Here is a 20,177-nt window from a genome sequence, read left to right on the forward strand (position 1 = left end):
CTGAAAATACTACATACTGTATGATTCCAACTACATGGTATTTTGGAAAATGTAAAACTATGGAGACAGTAAAATGATCAGTAGTTGCTAGGGGCTTGGGGGGGGATAGAATGGGGGAGGGATGAATAGGCAGAACATAGAGGATTTTTAGGGCAATGAAAATTCTCTGTGTGACACCATAATGATGTGTACATCATTATGTATGTTTGGCCAAACCCATAGAATGTACAACACCAAGAGTGAACTGTAAGGTAAACTCTGGACTTTGGATGATAACAACATATCAATGTAGGTTCATCAGTCCTAACAAATGTACCGCTCTGGTGTCCAGATGTGAGTAATGGGGGATGGGAGGGAGGGCTGTGCATGTGTGGGGGCAGGAGGTATATGGGAAATCTCTGTACCTACCCCAAAATTCTGCTGTGAACTTTAAGCTGCTCCAAAAACTTCGTAGTCTGAATTTTAAAAATGGGAAAAGGACTTAAATAAACATTTCTCCAAAGAGATATACAAATAGCCAATAAACATACTAAAATTGTCAGGGAAATGCAAACAAAACCACAATGAAATATCGCATTCTACATGCTTAGATGGTCACTATGAAACCACCCCCCTGCCCACTACCACCACCACAAACCACTAACAAGTGTTGGAAAAGAGGTGGAGAAATTGGAACCCTTGTATACTGTGGATGAGAAGGTAAAATGGTGTGACCCCTGTGGGAAATAAAATGGTGGTTCCTCAGTTAATTAAAAATAGAATTACCATCTGCTCCAGAAATTCCACTTCTGGGTATTTATTCAAAGGAAATGAAATCATTATCTCAAAAAGCCACCCACACCATGTTCACTGTGGCATTATTTCTAATAACCAAGAAGTAGAAACAACCTAAATGTCCATCGACAGACAAATGGGTAAGCAAAAGATAGTATATGCACAACATGAAATATTACTTGGCGTTCAAAAAGAAGGAAATCCTACAAATATGATAGCGTGAATGAGCTAGAAGTACATTCTGCTAAGTGCAATCAGCCACTCTGAAAGACAAATGCTATAGGATTGCATTTACAAAAGGCATCCTCCGAAAAAAAATGAGGCAAACTCATTATTTCTGTGTTCCCTCTAAAATGATCTGATGAGCCACAGAGAGAGAAAAACAGAGCTGGTCACCAGAAAGGGGAAAGGACTATTATTTATGAAGGAATGTACCAAAAATTAAGGACAAACAACAAGGGCGAGTGTGGTACTCCAAGAGGAGCCATGAAAGGTATGGGCGGAAGGGCTTCCAAAGAGAGCAGAGAGGGCAGCTCTTTGGAGAGGACCATCAGATAGGAACTGTGGCTCTGGAAGCTGACCCTACAGGGACCCAGCAAGTAGATAACCAGAGGATAACTCCCCCACCCCTCTCCTCCTGTTTTGGCTGGGACTGCCCGCCTATGCCCCTCTTGGCTGATTTCAGTCAGATGGCAGAGATAAGGGGAGCCCATGGCTGCTATCTGTGTGGGGACCCAGGTCAGGAAGGGTGGAGGATTTGGACCTGGAGAGCCCAGTGGACAATATCCTGCCCTGCTTACCATACGTGCTTCTCCTAGATTTTCCTTGGGGCCTCTTTTGCTGAACGTGACTTTTGAGTCCTTCATCCTCAAGATGTGGACAAGCCTGTCTGTCTGAAATGACCAGCTTATGGCCTGGAGGATACCACCGCCCCACCATGGACGGGAGCCATGGCTGAATGTTTGACTTGAGTACAAAGACTAAAGGAAAGTATGAGGAGCTCAAGGGAGTGATTGCCTGGGCAGTGTTTATTTAATAAACACAGGCAGACGTGGCTTGACCAGGATGGTGTGCTAAGCCAAGGCCAAGATGAAAGCTGGCCTGCTCCAAGAATTCGCTAGAACCTACTTTGGCCCCAGAGAGCACAGACACTGGTACATGTACTTCCACCTGGAGGATCCCTTACACTGCACACCAGGTTTCTTCTCAGGAGTTTCAGTGAGTGCATTAAATCTCTCTCTGGCTTGACCCAAGCTGCTCAAATACCTGTCCCTTGAGCTTGAAATATCAAGTGTGTGCTCGTGGATGCAGAAGCCCATCCCTAAGTCACCTTCACTCACTGGTCTGGAGACCTTGGACCAGGAAAGATCTGGCTGAGGAACTGAGGGTCACTGAAGCCTGACGATGTTTGGAGGTTGAAAATGCCCACTTGTTGCAAAGAGGGCACGCGTTGTTCCGTCCTGATGGTTCCCGAAGGCTTCTGAGAGGAGGGAGGCTCCCTGGGCTTCCCTAAGCCTGATCAGGGGTAATAATTATATAAGGAGCTCGCAAAGTTAAAAGCAGAGGCTGACGCTACCCTAGTTTCTACTCTCTCTCCCCTGAAATCAGGGAATGACATATGCTTCACCAACTTTGCTATGTCTCCCGGGTTCTGGAAGGGTGGGTGATAAAGTCCCTAAAGAAAAGCTGGCTTGTTTGTGGGGAGTTAGGACGAGCATTCTGCAAACTCTAACCAGATTTCCCCACAAGAATTTTAAATGGTAAAGTATTAGGGTGTAGTGAAGATGAAACAAGATAATGGATGTAAAGAACAGGTTACAACGCCTCAGACACTGTGCATTCGAGAAACGGCTGCTGTGCTTGAGAAGGTCAGGCTGAAATTCTGGAGCGTGAAAAGAATGGCTCCCACAACAACTCTTTGATTCCCTAATCCTGACCTCAGGGAGTGTCACCTTTATCATCTAGAACCAGAAATTAGTGATGCCTTTTTGGTCTTCTCTAGAGCCGGTTGAGGTTTCCAAGGAATCCAATGCTCTAATGGCTAGCCTTACTTTAACAAACACTTCAACAACGGGTCAGATTTAATCTGGAACATGTAGTTAGTGGGAAAGGAGAATTGAGTTGTAGATTGGCGAAACATACATATAATTAAAAAACAGATCTTCACATTGACAAAGGGTGGAAGAAGCGTTGAAAATGGACACAAGTGTCCACTGGAACTGGATACCGATTGCTTCTCTTCCTATGTAAGTGGCAACAAACCCTATAACAAATGCTGTCTTTCTAATGGGCCATAGTACTCATACTGTTGTGCTCTCCATCTGATACCAGGAAGACAATTCATTTCGAAAGCTTAATGGATGCAAAGGGCTTTGAAGGCAAAGCGGTCTTATATGTTACTAAGGTGTCTTTTGTTTTCAGGGATAGCAAGGCTGCCAGTGGAAGGGAGCTCTCTTCTTGCCTATGTAAGTTTCCCCTGCCAAGCTACTGGCTTCTAATACAACGCACAATACTCTCTTCTGCTTCGAGATGACACACTCTTTTTAGGAACTTTTTTCTTTTAATGCTCCACTTAGGTGCTATGAGGCTGATTCACTCGTCTCTTTCACGTAAGGGATGCTGGGACTCTGATATACTATAGCTCCACTTACCAAATAAGTTGGAGGATAAAACTGCAACATGCAACATGTACTTCGATTTTTCAATCTATGGGAGGTCTCAGTTTCGGTGAGATAACTCAGTGTTTCTACCTGATTCCAGGGCAGACACATTACCCTGGGCCCAGTGTGTGAGAACATGGACTGCGTTATTTAGGGAATGGGAAGACATTCTGCAAATGAGTTTCTTAACACACAGTGTTCCTCCCTTGCTTATTATAACCTGATTTTCTGAAGGTCATGTCCTCCCGATTGTCCTACATATGCTTCCTCATCTGCTGCAGAAAAAGCTCAGACCTCAAAAGCTTAAAGTCTTCAGGAAGTACAATCCTGAACCTGCCGAGGATCTCTCTCAGCCTTTCCTATCACTTGAGAGGGAGAGACTTCATGCGGATTAAAGAGGCTGGAACAGTCCTCGAGTAGTGGACAAAGCTGCCAGTGGCCCTCCAGCTCAGGAGGACAAAGATGCAGCTGGTGGTTGAAGAAGCTTGGAGGTCTGGGTTCGCAAAGTGTTGCTATCTGCACTCACAAAGCCTCTGGCTTCCAGATTCTAACATAATAGCTCTACGAGATGGATTAAGTGACGGGGGCATGGAATCGCTCGGGTGGTGTTCCAGAGGGCATAGGGGTAGGAGGTGGTTGTACAGCGATGTCAGAAACCAAGAGACCCAAATGAATTCATGGACACCACGAGAGGCCACTGGTTAGATCCCGCAACCTGCTGTCCAGTGTGAAGTCTGGGTTTGGCCAGTGTGTTAGGTCTCCCCTGGAGCAGTTGTGATTGTGTCAAGTGTCTGTGTCATCAGGTCTCATTCAATGGAGAAGTGGGAGGGCATCACCTCCCCAGTATTTCCTCGTGATAGCGTTACTTCTACCTACTGAAACCCCAGGGAAAATGGGGTCATGCTAAGATAGGAGCCCCATGGACATGCACAGATCATTTACCCTGCAAGCCGAAAGCTCTTGGGTCCTCAAAGGGACTTAAAGGATTCAATTGGTGTCTTAGGACATAGGATTCTCTTACTTCTAAGAAAAGAATGCTTATGCAATTCTCAAGAGTCTAGAAATCAGTGAGAAACATTTATCCAAGCTACCTTTATTTTCTCTTGCTGCAGGTGTATCCTTATGAAAGATGTTTGGATTCATGAAAGCTTTCAATGTCTCAAAAAGGCCAGAAAAAATCTGTGTCAGATAGATAAATTCTCTGTGTCAGGGTGAGTCCACTTCCTGTGTGTTTCCACCCACCATCCCTGCTCCCCTAACGCCACCTAGGAATGGTCTGCATTTTCCTTTGAGAACAGTGTCCAGAAATGCCCACCTAGATGCTATCTGTTGGGTGCTGCCCTCCATTATCATGCGCCTGGGAAGTCATAGGGACAGAAGGTGTGGGGGGGTTACCGCTCTAAACGAAATACTGCAATGTGTGTGGATCGCTTTGAACATCATCTCTGTTTTCAAGATCTATTTAAGGAGGGGGTGGGTTGGAGGATCTCTTCTATTCTTTTGAGAGCTTTCCCTTCAACCCAGAACTGCAGGTCTTACAGTCCAGTCGTTTTTACAAGTGTGTGTGAAACCATGTCGAGGACGCCCGGACTCCCCAGCCTCTCGCGCAGGGAACCTCGGTGCCGGGCGCTGCTAAGAGTTACCCTAGTGGACAGCCAAAGCATCGGACGCTACGACGGACTGCTCAGGATGGCAGGATGGACTCCACCTGGAAGTCACAGATGTTGGGCATCTATGCAGATGACCAGATTTGTCATGTCTGCACATATTACCTTTGTTCCGTACAGGGTGACTGGAGGCTCTAGGAAGCTCCTGAGTCCAGGTCCACCTGGAGTTGACAAGGGTTACCTGAGGAATGACTTTCTGACCCTGACCATCATCAGCCTGCTACCCAGGAAGAAATGAAGTCTAGTTCCCGGCCAGGGCGGTCAAGGACAGCCATCCTTTAGGTACTTCCTTCTTCTACCAAGCCCAGGATTTAGAGTGGAGCTACCTGCCACCAACGTACTGACCCTTATTTGTATCAATATGACATAACCAAGATGTGATACTTGTGGGTGATACAGCAAGTGACAGGCATACATTGAATTGTGTTGATAATCTGTGAGTAAAATACATCAGCCATTCTCTGTAATGATTCCTGGTGTATCAGAAAGTAATACGATCTCATGAAGTCATGTTGTCTCTAAGACATATATACATACGCATACATCATATACATGTAAATACCTATATATTTGGATATACATGCGTATGTATGCATATGTGTGTATGTGTGTGTATTGTTTAAAAGTTTGAGTAGCTAAGTCTGGGTGAGTGCCTGTGAATTAAATGGCTATAAGTCTATCACTTCTATGACAAATCACTGAGGTATTCTTTAGCAGTGAACATAGTTTTTCACGTAATTTTATTATATCCTTTAAAGACAGCATTAGCGTTAGCATTAATTAAATAGATCCACAGGTAAAACGTATTCTATGGGAGTATTTTTTGACATCTTTGTTTATTAAACTTGGCAGACATTAAGTTAGTATTTTCATTTGAATAAACCCCCTCAGTATGCCCCACAACTTAAAATATATTCTAAAGATAAAGCACTTTGGGACTCTATGCTATCCTGATAACTCATCACCACACGGAATGCTACAGCATTTCATATAGTTATTTTTTAAATACAAGTACAACTCTCGACTGTGGTTTCCATGCTCACTTCCGATTCTGTCCAGGCTTCTGCAGACTTGCTACTCCCCTCCGTTGGTCTCTATCGGCAATAGCACTTGGTGTTCAGAGAGCACCATCTGGAACAGTCCAAAGTAGACTTGGCCCCTCCCAACGTCTGCAAGGAAGAAGCTCACAGACTCTCTGGAAGGTGACCCTGAGACCCTGTGCAGCCACAGACCAAAGGCAACAGCAGGACAGAAAAAGAGTCAAGATGTCGCATCCGGCGATAAAGGGGCTTTACTGGAAGCCTGGGTTTCAGGCACACTGAGGGTCTCGTACAGCCCGGGTGAGGAGGATATCCCCGCTACACTGTCTTTGAACATTAAAGTGTGGTCTCTGCATAGTCATCTTTGAAGGTAGCCAGGATGGCCACACGAGGCTCCATCTGCCCACCCTGACCAGATACAGCATAAGCCAGGACGAGGGCCCCACGAAGAGGAAACTGGAATGAACAGGCACTTTTTTTTTTTTTAATCGTCCTGTTGGCATTTAATGCACTGTCACCATCCCGTACATTGCTGGTCCTGTGTGTACTGCTTCTGGTATTTTCTCGACCACCCTCGTCAGCTGGGCAGTCATCAAGCAGCGTGCATTCCACGACCACCCAGAAACCAGCATCTCGCCGAGTCTCCTTTCCCCACAAGTTCAAACAATGGATAGTTTAAATTACGTTGAACCTTTAATTACAGATACTTTTCCCCTCCACATTGGAAAGCTAGGGTTCCCTCCTTTTTTTTTTTTTTTTTTTCATTAAGGCTGTCAGGATGGTAAAGCGAAACCATGTGTCTTTCCCTATATACATATCTACACTTGAGTCTCTTCTTTATTAATCGAAGGTGTTTTGCTGGTGTTCCTAACCCAAATCTGCACTGGATTCCAGGTCGTAACACAGTTTCGGGGGAGGACAGTGGCAGGAAAAGCTGGAGCTTGATATCCGTCTACGTGTAACTCAGAAATAGATTAATAATCATGAGGAAGAGAAGAAGAGGACTTCGCTGTCACCCTGCTCCATCTTCCAAACACATGAGCTCCACGCTCTCTGCGGTCTTAAAGTGCAATTACTCTTGAGAAGGTGTCCCGGCGGCCTGGGATCCCACTGGCCAGAGTTCAAAGCAGAAACTTCAAAAAGGGTTGCTCGGGACTCAGGCTGGGAGGGAGGGGGGTCTGGCAGCAGAAAAGGAGCCACAGTTCTGGGGCACTCAAGTGCATCATGAGAAGGAGTGTCCTTTCTTTTCTTCTTCTTTTTTTTTTTGTAAAGAAATTTGTCCATTGTAAGGAATCCTGGCTTGGAAAAATATCGCTTTTTAAGAAACATCTATCTGAGGACGTTCCAGTGCGGGAGAGTCAAAAGACCAGCGAGCCCAGCAAGAAGCAGGGGACAAGCGCTCCTCTCGGGCGCCCAGCTCCCGTACTGGTGACCCTGGGGGTCCTCGGAGAAGTCGTCAGCTCTGGGCGCAGAGGACGCACATTGGACTAAGGGCATCTGGTAGGAGGTGGCTCTCTTCTCGGGCCTGTCCGGACTGGACCCATCGCTGGGCCTCTGGCCATTGAACAGCAGATAGTGGCCACGGGCGTCCTGCTCCATTTTGAAGATCTCATATTCGGTGTGAGGTAGTTTGATCCCCAGTGCCACGCAGCCGTTGGTGTGTGTCACGTCCTGCTGGACGCCCACCTGCCAGGAGCCCTCGGCCCCGCACTCATTCCCGTTGAAAACGTTGAGAAGCGAGGCAGTGGCCGCGTCCATGGGGGTGACCTTCATGTGGTTCACTGTGAAGGAGAGAGGACAGGTCGGTGACACCAAGCCGGATGCGGCATGTGGTAACAGAAAGCACTCTAGCTCTAAACCCAGTCCCTCATGGCCACCCACCGGTCGCAGTCTTGAAGAGCAGCTCCCACCCCAGTAGGGAAAGTTCCACATGTGAATGTGACTGCCGCTCTTCACGTGAACTCAAACTGTCACGCAGAGCGTCTCCCAGGACTTGCCTTTGGTGTCACTGCGTCTTTGGGACGGACACAATATTCAACGCAAACTGGAATTCTGTTTTCGTGAAAAGGGCTTTGAGGTTTTTAAATACTTTTGGTGTTGAATGCCTATCCTAGCTGGGAGCCTTGCAAATTCATACTGGCCCACAGATCAGGCATCTAAAATGAATGAGGCTGCAAGCAAGAAAAATATGCGTGAATGTATGAAACAGAAATCCCAGCACTTAGAGAGGGCTGTTTCTGAAAAAACCCAGGGGACTGTATCTTATGTGCACCACAGCAGCTTCGGGGTGGAACCTGGCCAAGGTGGCTGTTTTCTTGGCTGCATTTAGCAAAGGTCCACCCTTCCTGGAGAAAACCTTCCTTCCTAGGTGGGGGATTAAGAAGGCCTAAGTCTTATCAGGTTGGCAGAAATACTTCCTATTAAATAGACTGAACCATGGAATGCTACCCTAGGAGGGGTCACACGCAGTACATGGGCTATGTCTCTGTTACTTGTGATACGACTGACACCAGCTTGAAAAGATGTGTAAGAGCAGAAAGAAATTCTAGAAAGAGAGGCTGCAAGACCTCCCTTGCTGATAACAGCCTGGTGAATTTCACCCCTTATGTTCCTCGCTTAAGTAATCATTACAAACCCCAAACCTCCCACCTCCAGGCACAGGACAACTTTCAGGTGCATGACAGACGCAGCTAAGTATGATGCTATCACAGAGGCAGCTCAAAATCAGCCTGCGTGGTTTACAAAAATGGAAATGGGTAGGGGCGCCTGGGAGGCTCAGTCAGTTAAGCATCTACCTTTGGCTCAGGTCCTGATCCCCAGGACCTGACATGGGGGATCAAGCCCCGAGTTGAGCTCCCTGCTCAGCAGGAAGCCTGCTTCTCCCTCTCCCCACCCCTGCAACTTGTGTTCTCTCTTTAAAAAAAAGCAATGTGCAGACGTGAGGCTTCATTCCTAGTCACGTCCTCCCTGGCCAGCTCTGACACCGTGCAGAGCCGTGTGGGCCCTTCTGCACTGTGGCCCACGGGCTGAGCCGCCCCTGCCGGCCCCATTATGAACAGAGGGGAACCTGATGTGAATGATGACCTTGAAGCAGAAAGGACGCCCTGATTTCTCCCCCCACATCTGTCCCAGAAAAAAAAAAAAAAAAAAAGAAAAGGCCCTTTCTCAGGCTCTGCCTGAATGCAAAGGTCCCCAAACCGCTCAGTTCCTCACCGGCTGGGCTGTGACTTCGCGAGTCTCGGCAGGAGCCCTACCTTTGAACACGAACTCCGTTCCTCCCATGACCCTGGAGGAGTGCACCCCCCGGCTGTAGCGGCCCTTGGCGTAGATGGTGAAGGTGGGGTGCTTGCAGACGGGGTCAGAGTAGTGGTAGTAATGCCCTTCCCAGGTGTTGTTGTTATCGTGAAAGATGAAATGGCGCGTGAGGAACAGGACCTCAGGCCGCACCTCGCAGCGCTGGCTCACCCACTCGCCGTGCAGGCCGACGGTCAGGTCGGCCTTGGGGGGCAGGAGGGGCGGGCGGTGTTCATCCGACCTGTGGATGATGCGGCAGGCGATACAGGCGTGGTCGTGGTTCTGGGGACGAGAAACACACATGCGCAGAGATCTTGGGTCATCGTGACTGGGCAGTGCACACGTGCTGACTTCAAATGAGGCCCACGGTGGGACTGGGGGAGGGGGGGTCCCGTCATTTGTTACCTGGGAAGCCAGGAGGCACCTGGAAGTAGGCCCTCACGCACGGAAGGGAGGGCGGTGGGGTGTGTATGTGTGTGTGTGTGTGTCTAAGTGTAGGCTCACAAGTGCACATGTGTGTTTGGCTGACATCAGCCAAACTTACCTAAATATGTCAGCTGTGAATTGTACTCTCTTTAGAATCCTACCACATGTCCCAGATGCTTGACTACACCAAGGCTATAGGGTTACCACTGGGATGGCTACTAGGGACAAAATCTGAAAAGAACAGTGTGGACAAGGAGGATGGGGGGGAGCTGGAACCCACGTGCGCCGCTGTTGGGAAGCTAAAATGGGACAGTGGCTGAGGGAAGGAATTCCAATACGATGCAGCAGTTCCTCCTCTGGTTTATGTCCAAAGGACACGGGAGTCTTGAAGAGACAGCCACGCATCCATGTTCCTAGCAGTGCAATCACAAGGCCAAATGCTTCAAAACCACCCAGTATATGTCAACGGGTGAATGGAGACATAGATGTGGTCCACACCTACAATGAAAGATTATTCAACCTGGAAGAAGGGAAGAAATTCTGACCCAGGCCGTAACACAGATGAACCCCGATGACAGGATGCAAAGTGAAATAAGCCAGATACCAAAGGACAAATACCGTACGATCCCAGTCCCTCTTCTATGAGCCGCCCAGAGTGATCAAATTCAGAGAGAGAGAGAGTAGAATCATGGTGGCCAGGGGCTGGGGGAGGGGAGATGGGGAGCTCGTGTTTAATGGGAACACAGCTTTAGGTCAGGAAGATGACAAAGGTCTGCGGGCGGATGGGGGAGACAGTCGCACAACGGTGTGAATGTTCTTAATGCCGTGGGACTGGACCCGTCTAATAGCTAAGATGGAAATGTTATGCGTCTTTTACAATCAGATTTTTTTTTCCACTTTTAAACAATTAGGAGACACATGAAACTAAGAAAAAAAAAAAAAAAGGCCACGCTTTTTTTTTTTTTTTGCCGGGATGACAAAGGGAGCTGTGTAGTAAAGCAGGGGTCCTTTCAAAGGAGGCCCTTAAGGAGGCGGCCGGCAAGTGGGCAGGAGCGGAGCACTCCGTGAAGGCAGCCTGCACACGTCGAGACTGGCCTCGAGGCCTGGTGGTTTATGGTCTCTTCACTTGCTCCCTGCTCTATATATAGCTTTAAGCCGTTTCACTAGATCAAGATAACTGCAGCTCTGCCTTCCAGGGGCTGCCTCCCTGAGCGTCTGCTTCAGAACAGTCCCCTAGCCTCCCGACGATGGCTGTCTGTCCACAGCTGTGGCTGAGAAACCGTCCCAAGCAGCAGAGGTGGCCGGAGACTGCCAGCCACGTAAACGCTGTTTGTCCAGCGGGCTCGGGGCTCCCCTCCGAATGCCAGAGTCCAGAGGGTAGGACAGCTGGGTTCTGGGCCCAACCTTCCATGGCCTGTTTGATTGGAGCCACGGGACAGCTGTGGGCTGTGGGCTGCCTGCCCCTGGACGTGGGGGGCCATGTCTCTGGTACCCTCCCTCCCACACCAGCGGTGCTAAAGCTGACAGGGCTTACAGAAGCACGAGGCCAATCTGATCTGTGCAGTGGCGGGAGGGTCACCATTGCAGCCAACTGTCGGGGGAAACAGCTCGTGGACACTGGCCTTGGGCTCCCCCAGCCATGGAGCTCACAGGTGTGGTCTCAGGCCTAACAACAGACACTGACAGGAATGCACAGGAGGGCATGCCCATGCTTCCCAGAGTAAAAAATCCAGATTTCAAAGGCCTTTTCTTGTCCAGCCGTGACTCAGGGTGATGCTGCAGTTGTCTGGTTAGGAGGCTGGAGATCTCAGAGAGCGGGAGAGTGGGACAGTGGGAGAGGACTCTTGGCCGTCATGCCTCCACAGATCTCTGCGGAGATCTCAGTGCTCACTAACAATGCTCTTTCGTGTCATTCCCCACAAATGGTTTTGCTATCTGTAGTTTGGGGATTGCCTGATTGACTAGTTCTTTCAAACAATTTATTTATTTGAAAGAGACAGAGATAACAAGAAAGGGAACACAAGCAGGCGGAGTGGAAGAGGGAGAAGTAGGCTTCCTGCTGGTCAGGGAGCCTAATGCAGGGCTCGATCCCAGGACCCTGGGATTGTGACCTGAGAGAAGGCAGACGCTAATGACTGCCACACCCAGGCGCCCCAGTAGTTTGGGGATTTAAAAACATCACTTGTGACCACTTCATTTCTGGCCATTCTGAGATAGGAGTCTCATTTCCTGGCAGAATTTGGCTCCTCAAATACCAGTATCAGTTTGGGAACCTCCCAGAAAGCTTCTTGGATAGGGTAGAGGGGGTGGGGGAATAGGGGTCTTCTCACAAGCGCTTCTGCCCCCAGCGTAACACCAGGGATCAAGCGCTCTTCCGTCAGAACCAGAACAGGCTAGGTGACAGGAGGTGGGCACAGCCCTCGGGCCCAGGCTCTCTCGGAAAGGTGCCATGGTAGCATGTGGCATTCACGTGGTGCTCTTAAGAACAATGGCACAGAGGTCTGACCTCGGAGATGGGGACCCGGCTGAAGCATTTCTGCTTGTCAGCAGAGAAAAGCCACAGGCAAGGGAAGCTTGCCATCCATCAGCTGGGTCTGTGAGAATTTAGGGATGGAGTGGTATGGAGTGGGACGAATCTGGCTCTTAGCTACTGGTCTTGCTAAATTCCTACTTTTTTTTATTATGGTAAAATATACATGACGTAAAACTTAACATTTTAACCATTTTAAGGGCATAGTTAAGTGGCGCTAAGCATAATCACATATTATGCAACCATTGCCACGGTCCATTTCTAGAACTTTCTCATCTTCCCAAATTGAAACTCTGTACCCAGTAGACTCCAATTCCCCATTCTTTCGATACCAGTCCTTGGCAACCACCATTCTACTTTCTGTCTGTATAGATCTGTCTACCCTAGGTACCTCACAAACGTGAAAGCACACAGGATCTGTCCTTTTTGTGACTGGCTTAGTTCACTTAGCATAATGTCCTCAAGGTATGCCCATATTGTAGCACATGTTAGAATCTCCTTTCGTTTTAAGGCTGAATAAGAAGAGTTCGATGTATGTATGTACCACATTTTATTTATCCATTCATCCACTGATGACCATTCCATTTTTTGTCTACTGTGAGTAATGATGCGATGAGCACAGGTACACAATCTATTTAAAGACCCCACTTTGGGTTCTGTAGGGCATCCTTTGAGAAGTGAAGTTTCTGGATCATACCATAATCCCACGTGTAACTTCTGGAAGAACCACCACATTGTTTTTCCAAAGCAGCTGCACCATTTTACATTCCCACTCCCAGTGCACAAGGGTTCCCATTTCTCCACATTCTTGCACACAAACTATTTTTTTCCTCTTTCTGATAATAGCCAATCAAATGGGTATGGTGTGATCACACTGTAGTTTTTATTTGCATTTCCCTAATGATTAGTGATCTTGAGCATCTTTTCATGTGCTTAACGGCCTACCTGTAGATCTTCTTTAGAGACGTGTTCATTCAAGTCCTTTGCCCATTTTGTAATAGGGTTGTTTTTCTTGTTACTGTTGTACTGACTAGTAACCTGTCGTAACAACTCTTGAGTAGCCATTAAGAAACCAAGAGGTCATAAACATGGGTGGGATTTTTGGCCTCTCTGTGCATACTGTCACCAAGCAGACAGTTTTAGCCATGGTTAGATAAGGGGGAAACCTTTCTGTTGTATGGACAGATTTTTAAAAAAAAAATCTAATTTATGCTCTTCATTTCCACCATCCTTGGCTTGAATAAAACTTGAAAGACCTATAGGAACAATTACGTGGAAGCAGAAATTAAGGCCTATATTCTGGCTCTAAATTTTCTCTTCTTGCAGATGCTTTTCTTAAAATAGCAGCTTTCTGGGGCACCTGGGTGGCTCAGTTGGTTAAGCTTTTGTCTTTGGTTGGGGTCATGAGCCTGGAGTCCTGGGAGGAGCCCCACATTGGGAGGAGTCTGCTTCTCCCTCTGCCTGCCGCTTCCTGTGCTTGTGTTCTCTCAAATACAATTTTTTTTTTAAGGTTTTGTTTATTTATTTGACAGACAGATCACAAGTAGGCAGAGAGGCAGGCGGAGAGAGGGGGAAGCAGGCTCCCTGCTGAGCAGAGAGCCCGATGTGGGGTTCGTTCCCAGGATCCTGGGATCATGACCTGAGTCGAAGGCAGAGGCTTTAACCCACTGAGCCGCCCAGGTGCCCCTCTCAAATAAAAAATCTTAAATAAATAAATAAACAGTAGCTTTTCAAAAAGAATAAATGGGAAGAGTTTCCTGACATGAAGAGTGATGTGTACTTTGAAATATCATTTGCTTTATGAAATTCCTCTTTTAAGGTCCATGCTCTCATACTGATTCTCCTCTGAGAAGCTATACTTTTGTAGGCTCTCCCACTGGGCTTCTACCTCCCTCCCTTCTCTGGGATCTTAGAATGAGCTACTTTAAAGTTAGGGTTTCTGGACACAGAAGATCCGAAGGTTAAAGCAGCAGGACCAGAATGTGTTTCTTTGCTGCTACTCTTCACACCAACTATAAAAAGCTTTAATTTTGAAGGAGGAGGGGAGAAAAACAAGTCCCCATGGAATTACTTTCCTAAAAGAAGATAATCAAACTTATTCAAAAAATGACAATCAACCTTCAACTTCATTAAGTGTGCAATGTTCTAGCAAAGAGTGGGTTTTTGCCCACTCTGCATTCCAATTCCTGTCCAGCACAATGAGACTGAGCAAGTTCGGGTACACCATCCCCTTAGCTTTACGACCTCTTGAAGAGACCATGAGTACACTTTTACAGATGAGGCCACCAAGGCACAAAGAGATAGAATAACATGGCCCAGATAAGTTTACAAGCCAAAAGTAGAGTCTGGAACATACTCTGGTCTTGGGCTTGCTGAGTGCTATCCCCGGGCCCCAGGCCGCCCTTCAGGCTGAGAACAGATGTCTATCAAGGACACTGGTCCCTAGAAAAGGTCTTCTCTGGCCGATGACTGATAGAGATTCTCCAGGCTCCCTCCTGTTCCCTGCCAACATTTATTTCTGGAGAGATGGTTCACCAACAACATTTGCTGACAGTATCCACTTGTTTCCAGCCTCTTCCCAGAACGGAAGAAATTACTTGATATCATCTTGCCGTGAACTGATCAACTAGAGAAGCAGGATGAATAAAACATTTCTTGGGCTAAAAGTTTTGCCCAAGGAGGAGGAGAAATGGGAACAGATGATGGAAACTTCCTTTCACAGAGTTTCCTTCCATGGGATCAAAAACACATTCATGTTTCTCAGGAAGAGACCTGCCAATGACTGAAGCTAAAAGCTTTTTTTTTTTTTTACAACAGCAATTCTCTCTGCATTTGATTGCATTTCTACTGTAGTTATTTCTACACACATAGCCTTCCTGGAGCCTCTCTATTTCACTGGAGAAGAATCTCTCCAAGCTCTTGGAGGTCAAGACCAGAGTACTCTCTCATGACGTTTGGGGGAGCGTGGCAGACTGATTGCTAGAATGTTGTCACGGACTCTTTAACAGTATGAACAGAGTAGGCAGCAGTCATCGCAAATGATGAAAGCTGACAGCCTTGTGGAAGGGGCCTCCTGGGGTGCATTTCAGATCTTGGGTCGCAGGAATTCATGAACCTGGGCTCATTTTGACCACCTCGATGGGTCACGATGATTCCACTTTCAGGAGGATGTGGAATCGCCATGGTCACGCATGTTGGGTCTCTCCAACAGCGGTTTTAGGAGCTGGACGGGGCTGTTAGTAGCCACGAAGGGATGGGGGAGTGAAAGGAGAACGGAAGGACATAAGAAGTGTGAGCTGCCAATGCCTCCGGCTTCACATTTGTCTCCTGACCGCTCAGTGAGACAAAAGTTAACCCAACGCTGTCCTGGAGTTAAGGGGCATGGGGGCAGGGGAGGGGGCTCACTGGAAGCAACACATCATTTTCTAAAAAGAGGTTTTCTAAGAAGTTCAGAAGCTAAGAAGTTAGCTCACAAAGGCCCTTCCAGTTTACAGAACATGAGGAAATCATCCAAAGAGAAGTTTGCTTCCACCTTTGCCTATATATATATATATACATACATCGTGTACAGACTCAACAGCCAGAAAGGGCCATGAGAAGCCAATTCTTTAAAACAAAGTTCCTCAAGAACGGTTTCGGAAAAAAATTTCTGATTGATGTTTTTACTTGATTGTGTCTTCCACTGTCAATTTAAATTCATTTCAATAGTTAAAGTAGGTTCCCTGTAATAATGACATTAAATCTACTGTAAATCCAGATTGCCCCCCCCCGCCCCCCCGCCCAGGTCAGGCCCTCTTCCTCTCCTGCACGCTCTCCCCAGTGCCCAGCCGGCCCCCCTGCACGCTACAGGCCTCCTCCAGACTGAACGGCTGACTTCCGGCACGCCCGGGGCTCTCACTCCATCCTCTGGGTTCTCTTGCCTTTTAAGGGATGAACTGTTTACCACTTATCCTGTCCCTGACAACAAGTATTTCCTGGTCGGCTAACTCCTTAAATAAAGCAACCTCGCATGTCTGTTTATCTGCTGAAATGCTCTGGAGTCAAGAAATGTAACGAACTGTTTCTGCAAAGAAAGTAGATGCCAGCAGCTGTGGGGAACAGAGCTACTTCATACTTTGGCCCAAATCAAAGGTCCACACAGGCAAGTCTTTCCAAGTCAAGACCCCATGATCCCAACCCCCATCGTCAACTCTGACTTCTCCAACCATGTGCAATATTGGCTGCTCTGTAGTAAACACCCAGCCCCGGGGAGCAGGGCCACACTTTTCTTTAGGATTCCTCTTTGATGTGAGACGGGCTTTGGATTAGGTCATGACTCCTTGAATTCACTGGTCCTCTATCACCTCTTCTGGTCCCTGTCATCTCCACGAACCCCTTTCCTCTCCCTCCAGAGCAGAAAGAGAAGGCAGGCAAATTCTTCCACAACCACCTTCCCCGGTTCCTCCTGCCATTAGTCCTGTGATGCTCACTCACCCAGGCCCCCACCCCAGGAGCCCACCAAACACTCACCTGAGGAGCCCCTCCCCAACCCCGTCCTGTGGCAGAGCCGGCTCCTGGGCATGGGCAGAAAAGTGCACTGCCCGTGGCCACCTGACCCATGGTGCCTCAGATGTCCCTGATACAGAAAGTCTCACAGGCCATCTGTATTTCTCACAGACTCTGAAAAGGCTTGGAAAGGCCAGCTCCCTCAAAAACGAACGCTCGTTCGCAGTCTAGAGGTTTCTACAGAATTCAAGAGCGAAAGCACGGGAGTATCACCTTCTTCATTTTTAGTGCTCAGCGACTCTTGAAAATACTTCGGTGCCTGTCTTCCCCAGAGGGGCTGTGGAACGCGCTGGGGCAGAATATTGAAGATGCATGGCTTGGGGAAGGTTGTCTGGTTTCAGACAACCTCTCTGATTTATGATGCTGTGGCTAAATCAGTGCAGGGTTTTGGAGAGAGACCAATTCCATTTGCTTACAAGTCTGATCCCGAGGCTCTTGGCATCCTCAACAACCCCGGTGATCATTTGCTTTTAATTACTATTTGATTCTACCACTGAAAGAATTCGGCTTGCTCACCCTTCAACTGCACGAAAAGCAGAGGGCGACGGCTGCCCTGATGGGAAACTCGGTTGAGGGAAACCATCTTCTTGGAGGGTTATTTTATGTGGTCTTGATTTTCCTAGTGAAGAGCGGCCAATTTCATCCTGGAAGAATCCTCCTAGCACACCTGATTCTCTTCAAACAGGATGCCTTTGCCAAAGGACTCTGAACCTCACAGCAAAGCTGTATAAAGCTTAGAAAAACAAGTTGATTTAAAGTTTCTATTTTTACATGGTGTCCCGTTTCCAAAGGGGCTGAGACGAGTGGTTTCAAACTCAATTTAGCATTTAAACTAATTTTCAGCCAGGTCTCTATGGACCAGCAATTAGAGGAGGCAAAAAGTTCAAAGAGGCGGGTGGCAGGGGGGGGGAATGTGGTCTCTCCGGATGCATTCCCAGCCCTCCTCCTTCCCGTTCCCAGTTCCCAGCGGGTGAGGCGACCTGCCACTGGCCAGTGGGTGGGGAGCACCTGGGGCTCTGCCTGCGCTGAGTCCGGAAAGGCACCAATGGCGAAGTCCGCTTCTTCCTTCTCAGAGCTGTCCTGTGGAGGGATCTAAAAACTTCCTGAGGACTCTGCGGCATGCTGTGGGCCAAGATGTTCAATGCCAGGGACAACAAGAGAAGAAGGGGCCCTTTCAGCTCCCAGAGCCATGCAGACCTCACTGGCCTTCGAAGGACGCCCGTGGCCGTGCAGGCTGGCTACGGAAGCAGACGGCAGCACACACTGGCCCTGGACGGCCGCCTGGGTCCTCCTCCTAGCCTTGCCACAAGCTCTGGCAGTGGCCGCAGCTCCCCTCTGAGCCTCAGAGCCCTAGCTTCCAAAATCTATTTCCTTCTTGCATGGTGACTCTGTTTGGACAATACAAGATCATGGCACAAAACGCAAAAGGTACAAAAAAGGCATACAGTGATGAGTTGCAGTCCAACTGTCCCCCAACTGTTCCCTTTCTCAGAGGCAACTGTCATGTTTCTCAAAAATACTGCCTCCTTTGTAAATTTACCTTGTTCTTCTTCCATGATTAGTTTCACACGATGGTATCATACTGTTCATGCTATTCTAGATGATCTTCTTCTTTTGTTTTGTATTTAACAGTGTGCCCAAGGTTCTTTCTATCCTTAAAATTTCTTAAATCATGGCCTCGGGCCTAGGGTTTAGAGAGTCTCCCTCTTAAGTATCTGGGTCAATGTCTTCACAGTTGCCTTAGTAGGGAGGGGAGGAGAAAATGGGAGGAGATGCTTCATGGTGAAGCATCATCAAACACCTGGAGACCCCTGATCAATGTCACTGTTATTGTCATCCCTCCAGGAGACACCTGCCCAGAAGAGCTACCTACTCCAGGAGTGGGCAAGACAGGAACTTCGGTGAAGGGTTTTATCCAGATGGCAGATAGCATTCAGCACACTAATCCAGTTGACTCTTCTATTCTTACCACTTTATGGGAAAAAAAATCCAGGCTCCCAAAGGTCAGACAATGCCACCTCAGCACCTCGCAGCTGATGGCCACAGGAGAAGTGGACTCCAGGATTGGCTACCATCTCCAAAGTCTGCATTCTCGCCAGTTTATCCAGACAGTGTTTTTTTGTTTTGTTTTGTTTTTGTTTTTTTTTTAAAAAAAGCATGTCTCCCACTTTTGTGTTTATAAAAATTCTAAGGTCAGTCTTACAACTATCATCCTTAGTCCTTATGCCAATGGTAATAACTCATGGTCAAGACATTTTTCCTCCAGGAACCACAAGTGTGTGTCTTTGCTCTCCCAACAGACAGGCTCTGTTCAGGGAGTCGACTGACAGCAGGAGAAATGCCTCCTACGGGCCTGGGGAGGGAGTAGGAGAGAATCTTGCAGAGCTGCAAGTCTTAGGAATACTGATTTTACGTATCAAACCTACTGCCCGAGCAGCCACCGGAAGATCAGAGTGAGGGAACGGACGTAAGAAAAGAAAGGTATTAGGGTTTGTCCTTTTTTCTTTTCAGTCCTAAAAAGAGCTTCCATGTGTGTCTGCAGTTGAGGAAAAGGAAAGTGAACCTGAGTGTGTGCAAAGGATTAATCCAAGGTCAGGTGTGGCCGGGAGAGCAGCCAGACTCCAGCCCAGACAGCTCCGGGACGGCACCTGCCTCCTCCCTCAGACTGCCTCCTCCTTACTCAGTTCCCTGCCTCACTGCTCCTGCCTCTTGGCCCTTCGCTGCCTGTTAGTGTCTCTGCTGGAGGGCGAGCAGACGCAGAAAGGACTGGGCTGGAGCTGCTGGCTGACAGAAAGTTTCTGGATTATCTGTGGGCCATTTTGATTCATGACATTCTTACCTCCTATTACCAGAGATAATTTAAAAGTTGGCTAGACCAGACTCAGAGGAAGCCAAATGTTCAGACGAAGAGCTCCTTTACCTTGCTGCTCTCTCGCACCAGAGATTTTGATCAAGAGAAGTGCTGTTCAGCTGCAGTGCTCAGCACCAACTCTGGACCAGCTTCCATGTGGAAGCATCTCAGGATGGACAGGGAGACCATGAGTCCTGTCTGCCCCTCCCCCAACAGACCATGCCCTTGCCTAGGGGCCACCTATGGCCACTGTCCTCTGGATGCCTTTGTGTGACCCGTGGAATGGGTGCAGCTTCAGCTCCTCTGCTCCCTACCCCTCCTGAGGAGGCCTGGGGCATCCCAGGGCGATACTGGGATGGAGACAGACAAGAAAGGCCATGCTCTCCCTCA

At 48.0% G+C, this 20,177-nt stretch overlaps 1 protein-coding gene and 1 long non-coding RNA gene across 2 annotated transcripts in view; one reads left to right on the forward strand and one right to left on the reverse strand.

The window, feature by feature from the left end:
* The first annotated feature begins 232 nt into the window (after positions 1-232).
* On the forward strand, positions 233-19,610 carry LOC123387615. The gene is made up of 3 exons (XR_006602045.1): positions 233-333; positions 3,196-3,239; positions 18,782-19,610. It is a non-coding gene; the product is annotated as an uncharacterized LOC123387615 (long non-coding RNA).
* Positions 5,825-20,177, reverse strand: part of APCDD1 (APC down-regulated 1) — a 32,626-nt gene continuing 18,273 nt past the window's right edge. Inside the window, exons 4-5 of the mRNA XM_004742700.3 lie at positions 9,396-9,717; positions 5,825-7,922 (exon numbers count right to left, since the gene is read on the reverse strand). Of these exons, the coding sequence (XP_004742757.1) occupies positions 7,471-7,922; positions 9,396-9,717 (774 nt within the window). The 3' untranslated portion in view covers positions 5,825-7,470. The remainder of the gene's footprint in view (positions 7,923-9,395; positions 9,718-20,177) is intronic.

The sequence above is a fragment of the Mustela putorius genome, unplaced genomic scaffold (assembly GCF_011764305.1).
Source record: "Mustela putorius furo isolate JIRA1106 unplaced genomic scaffold, ASM1176430v1.1 tig00003858_pilon_pilon_pilon, whole genome shotgun sequence".
Lineage (NCBI taxonomy): Eukaryota > Metazoa > Chordata > Mammalia > Carnivora > Mustelidae > Mustela > Mustela putorius.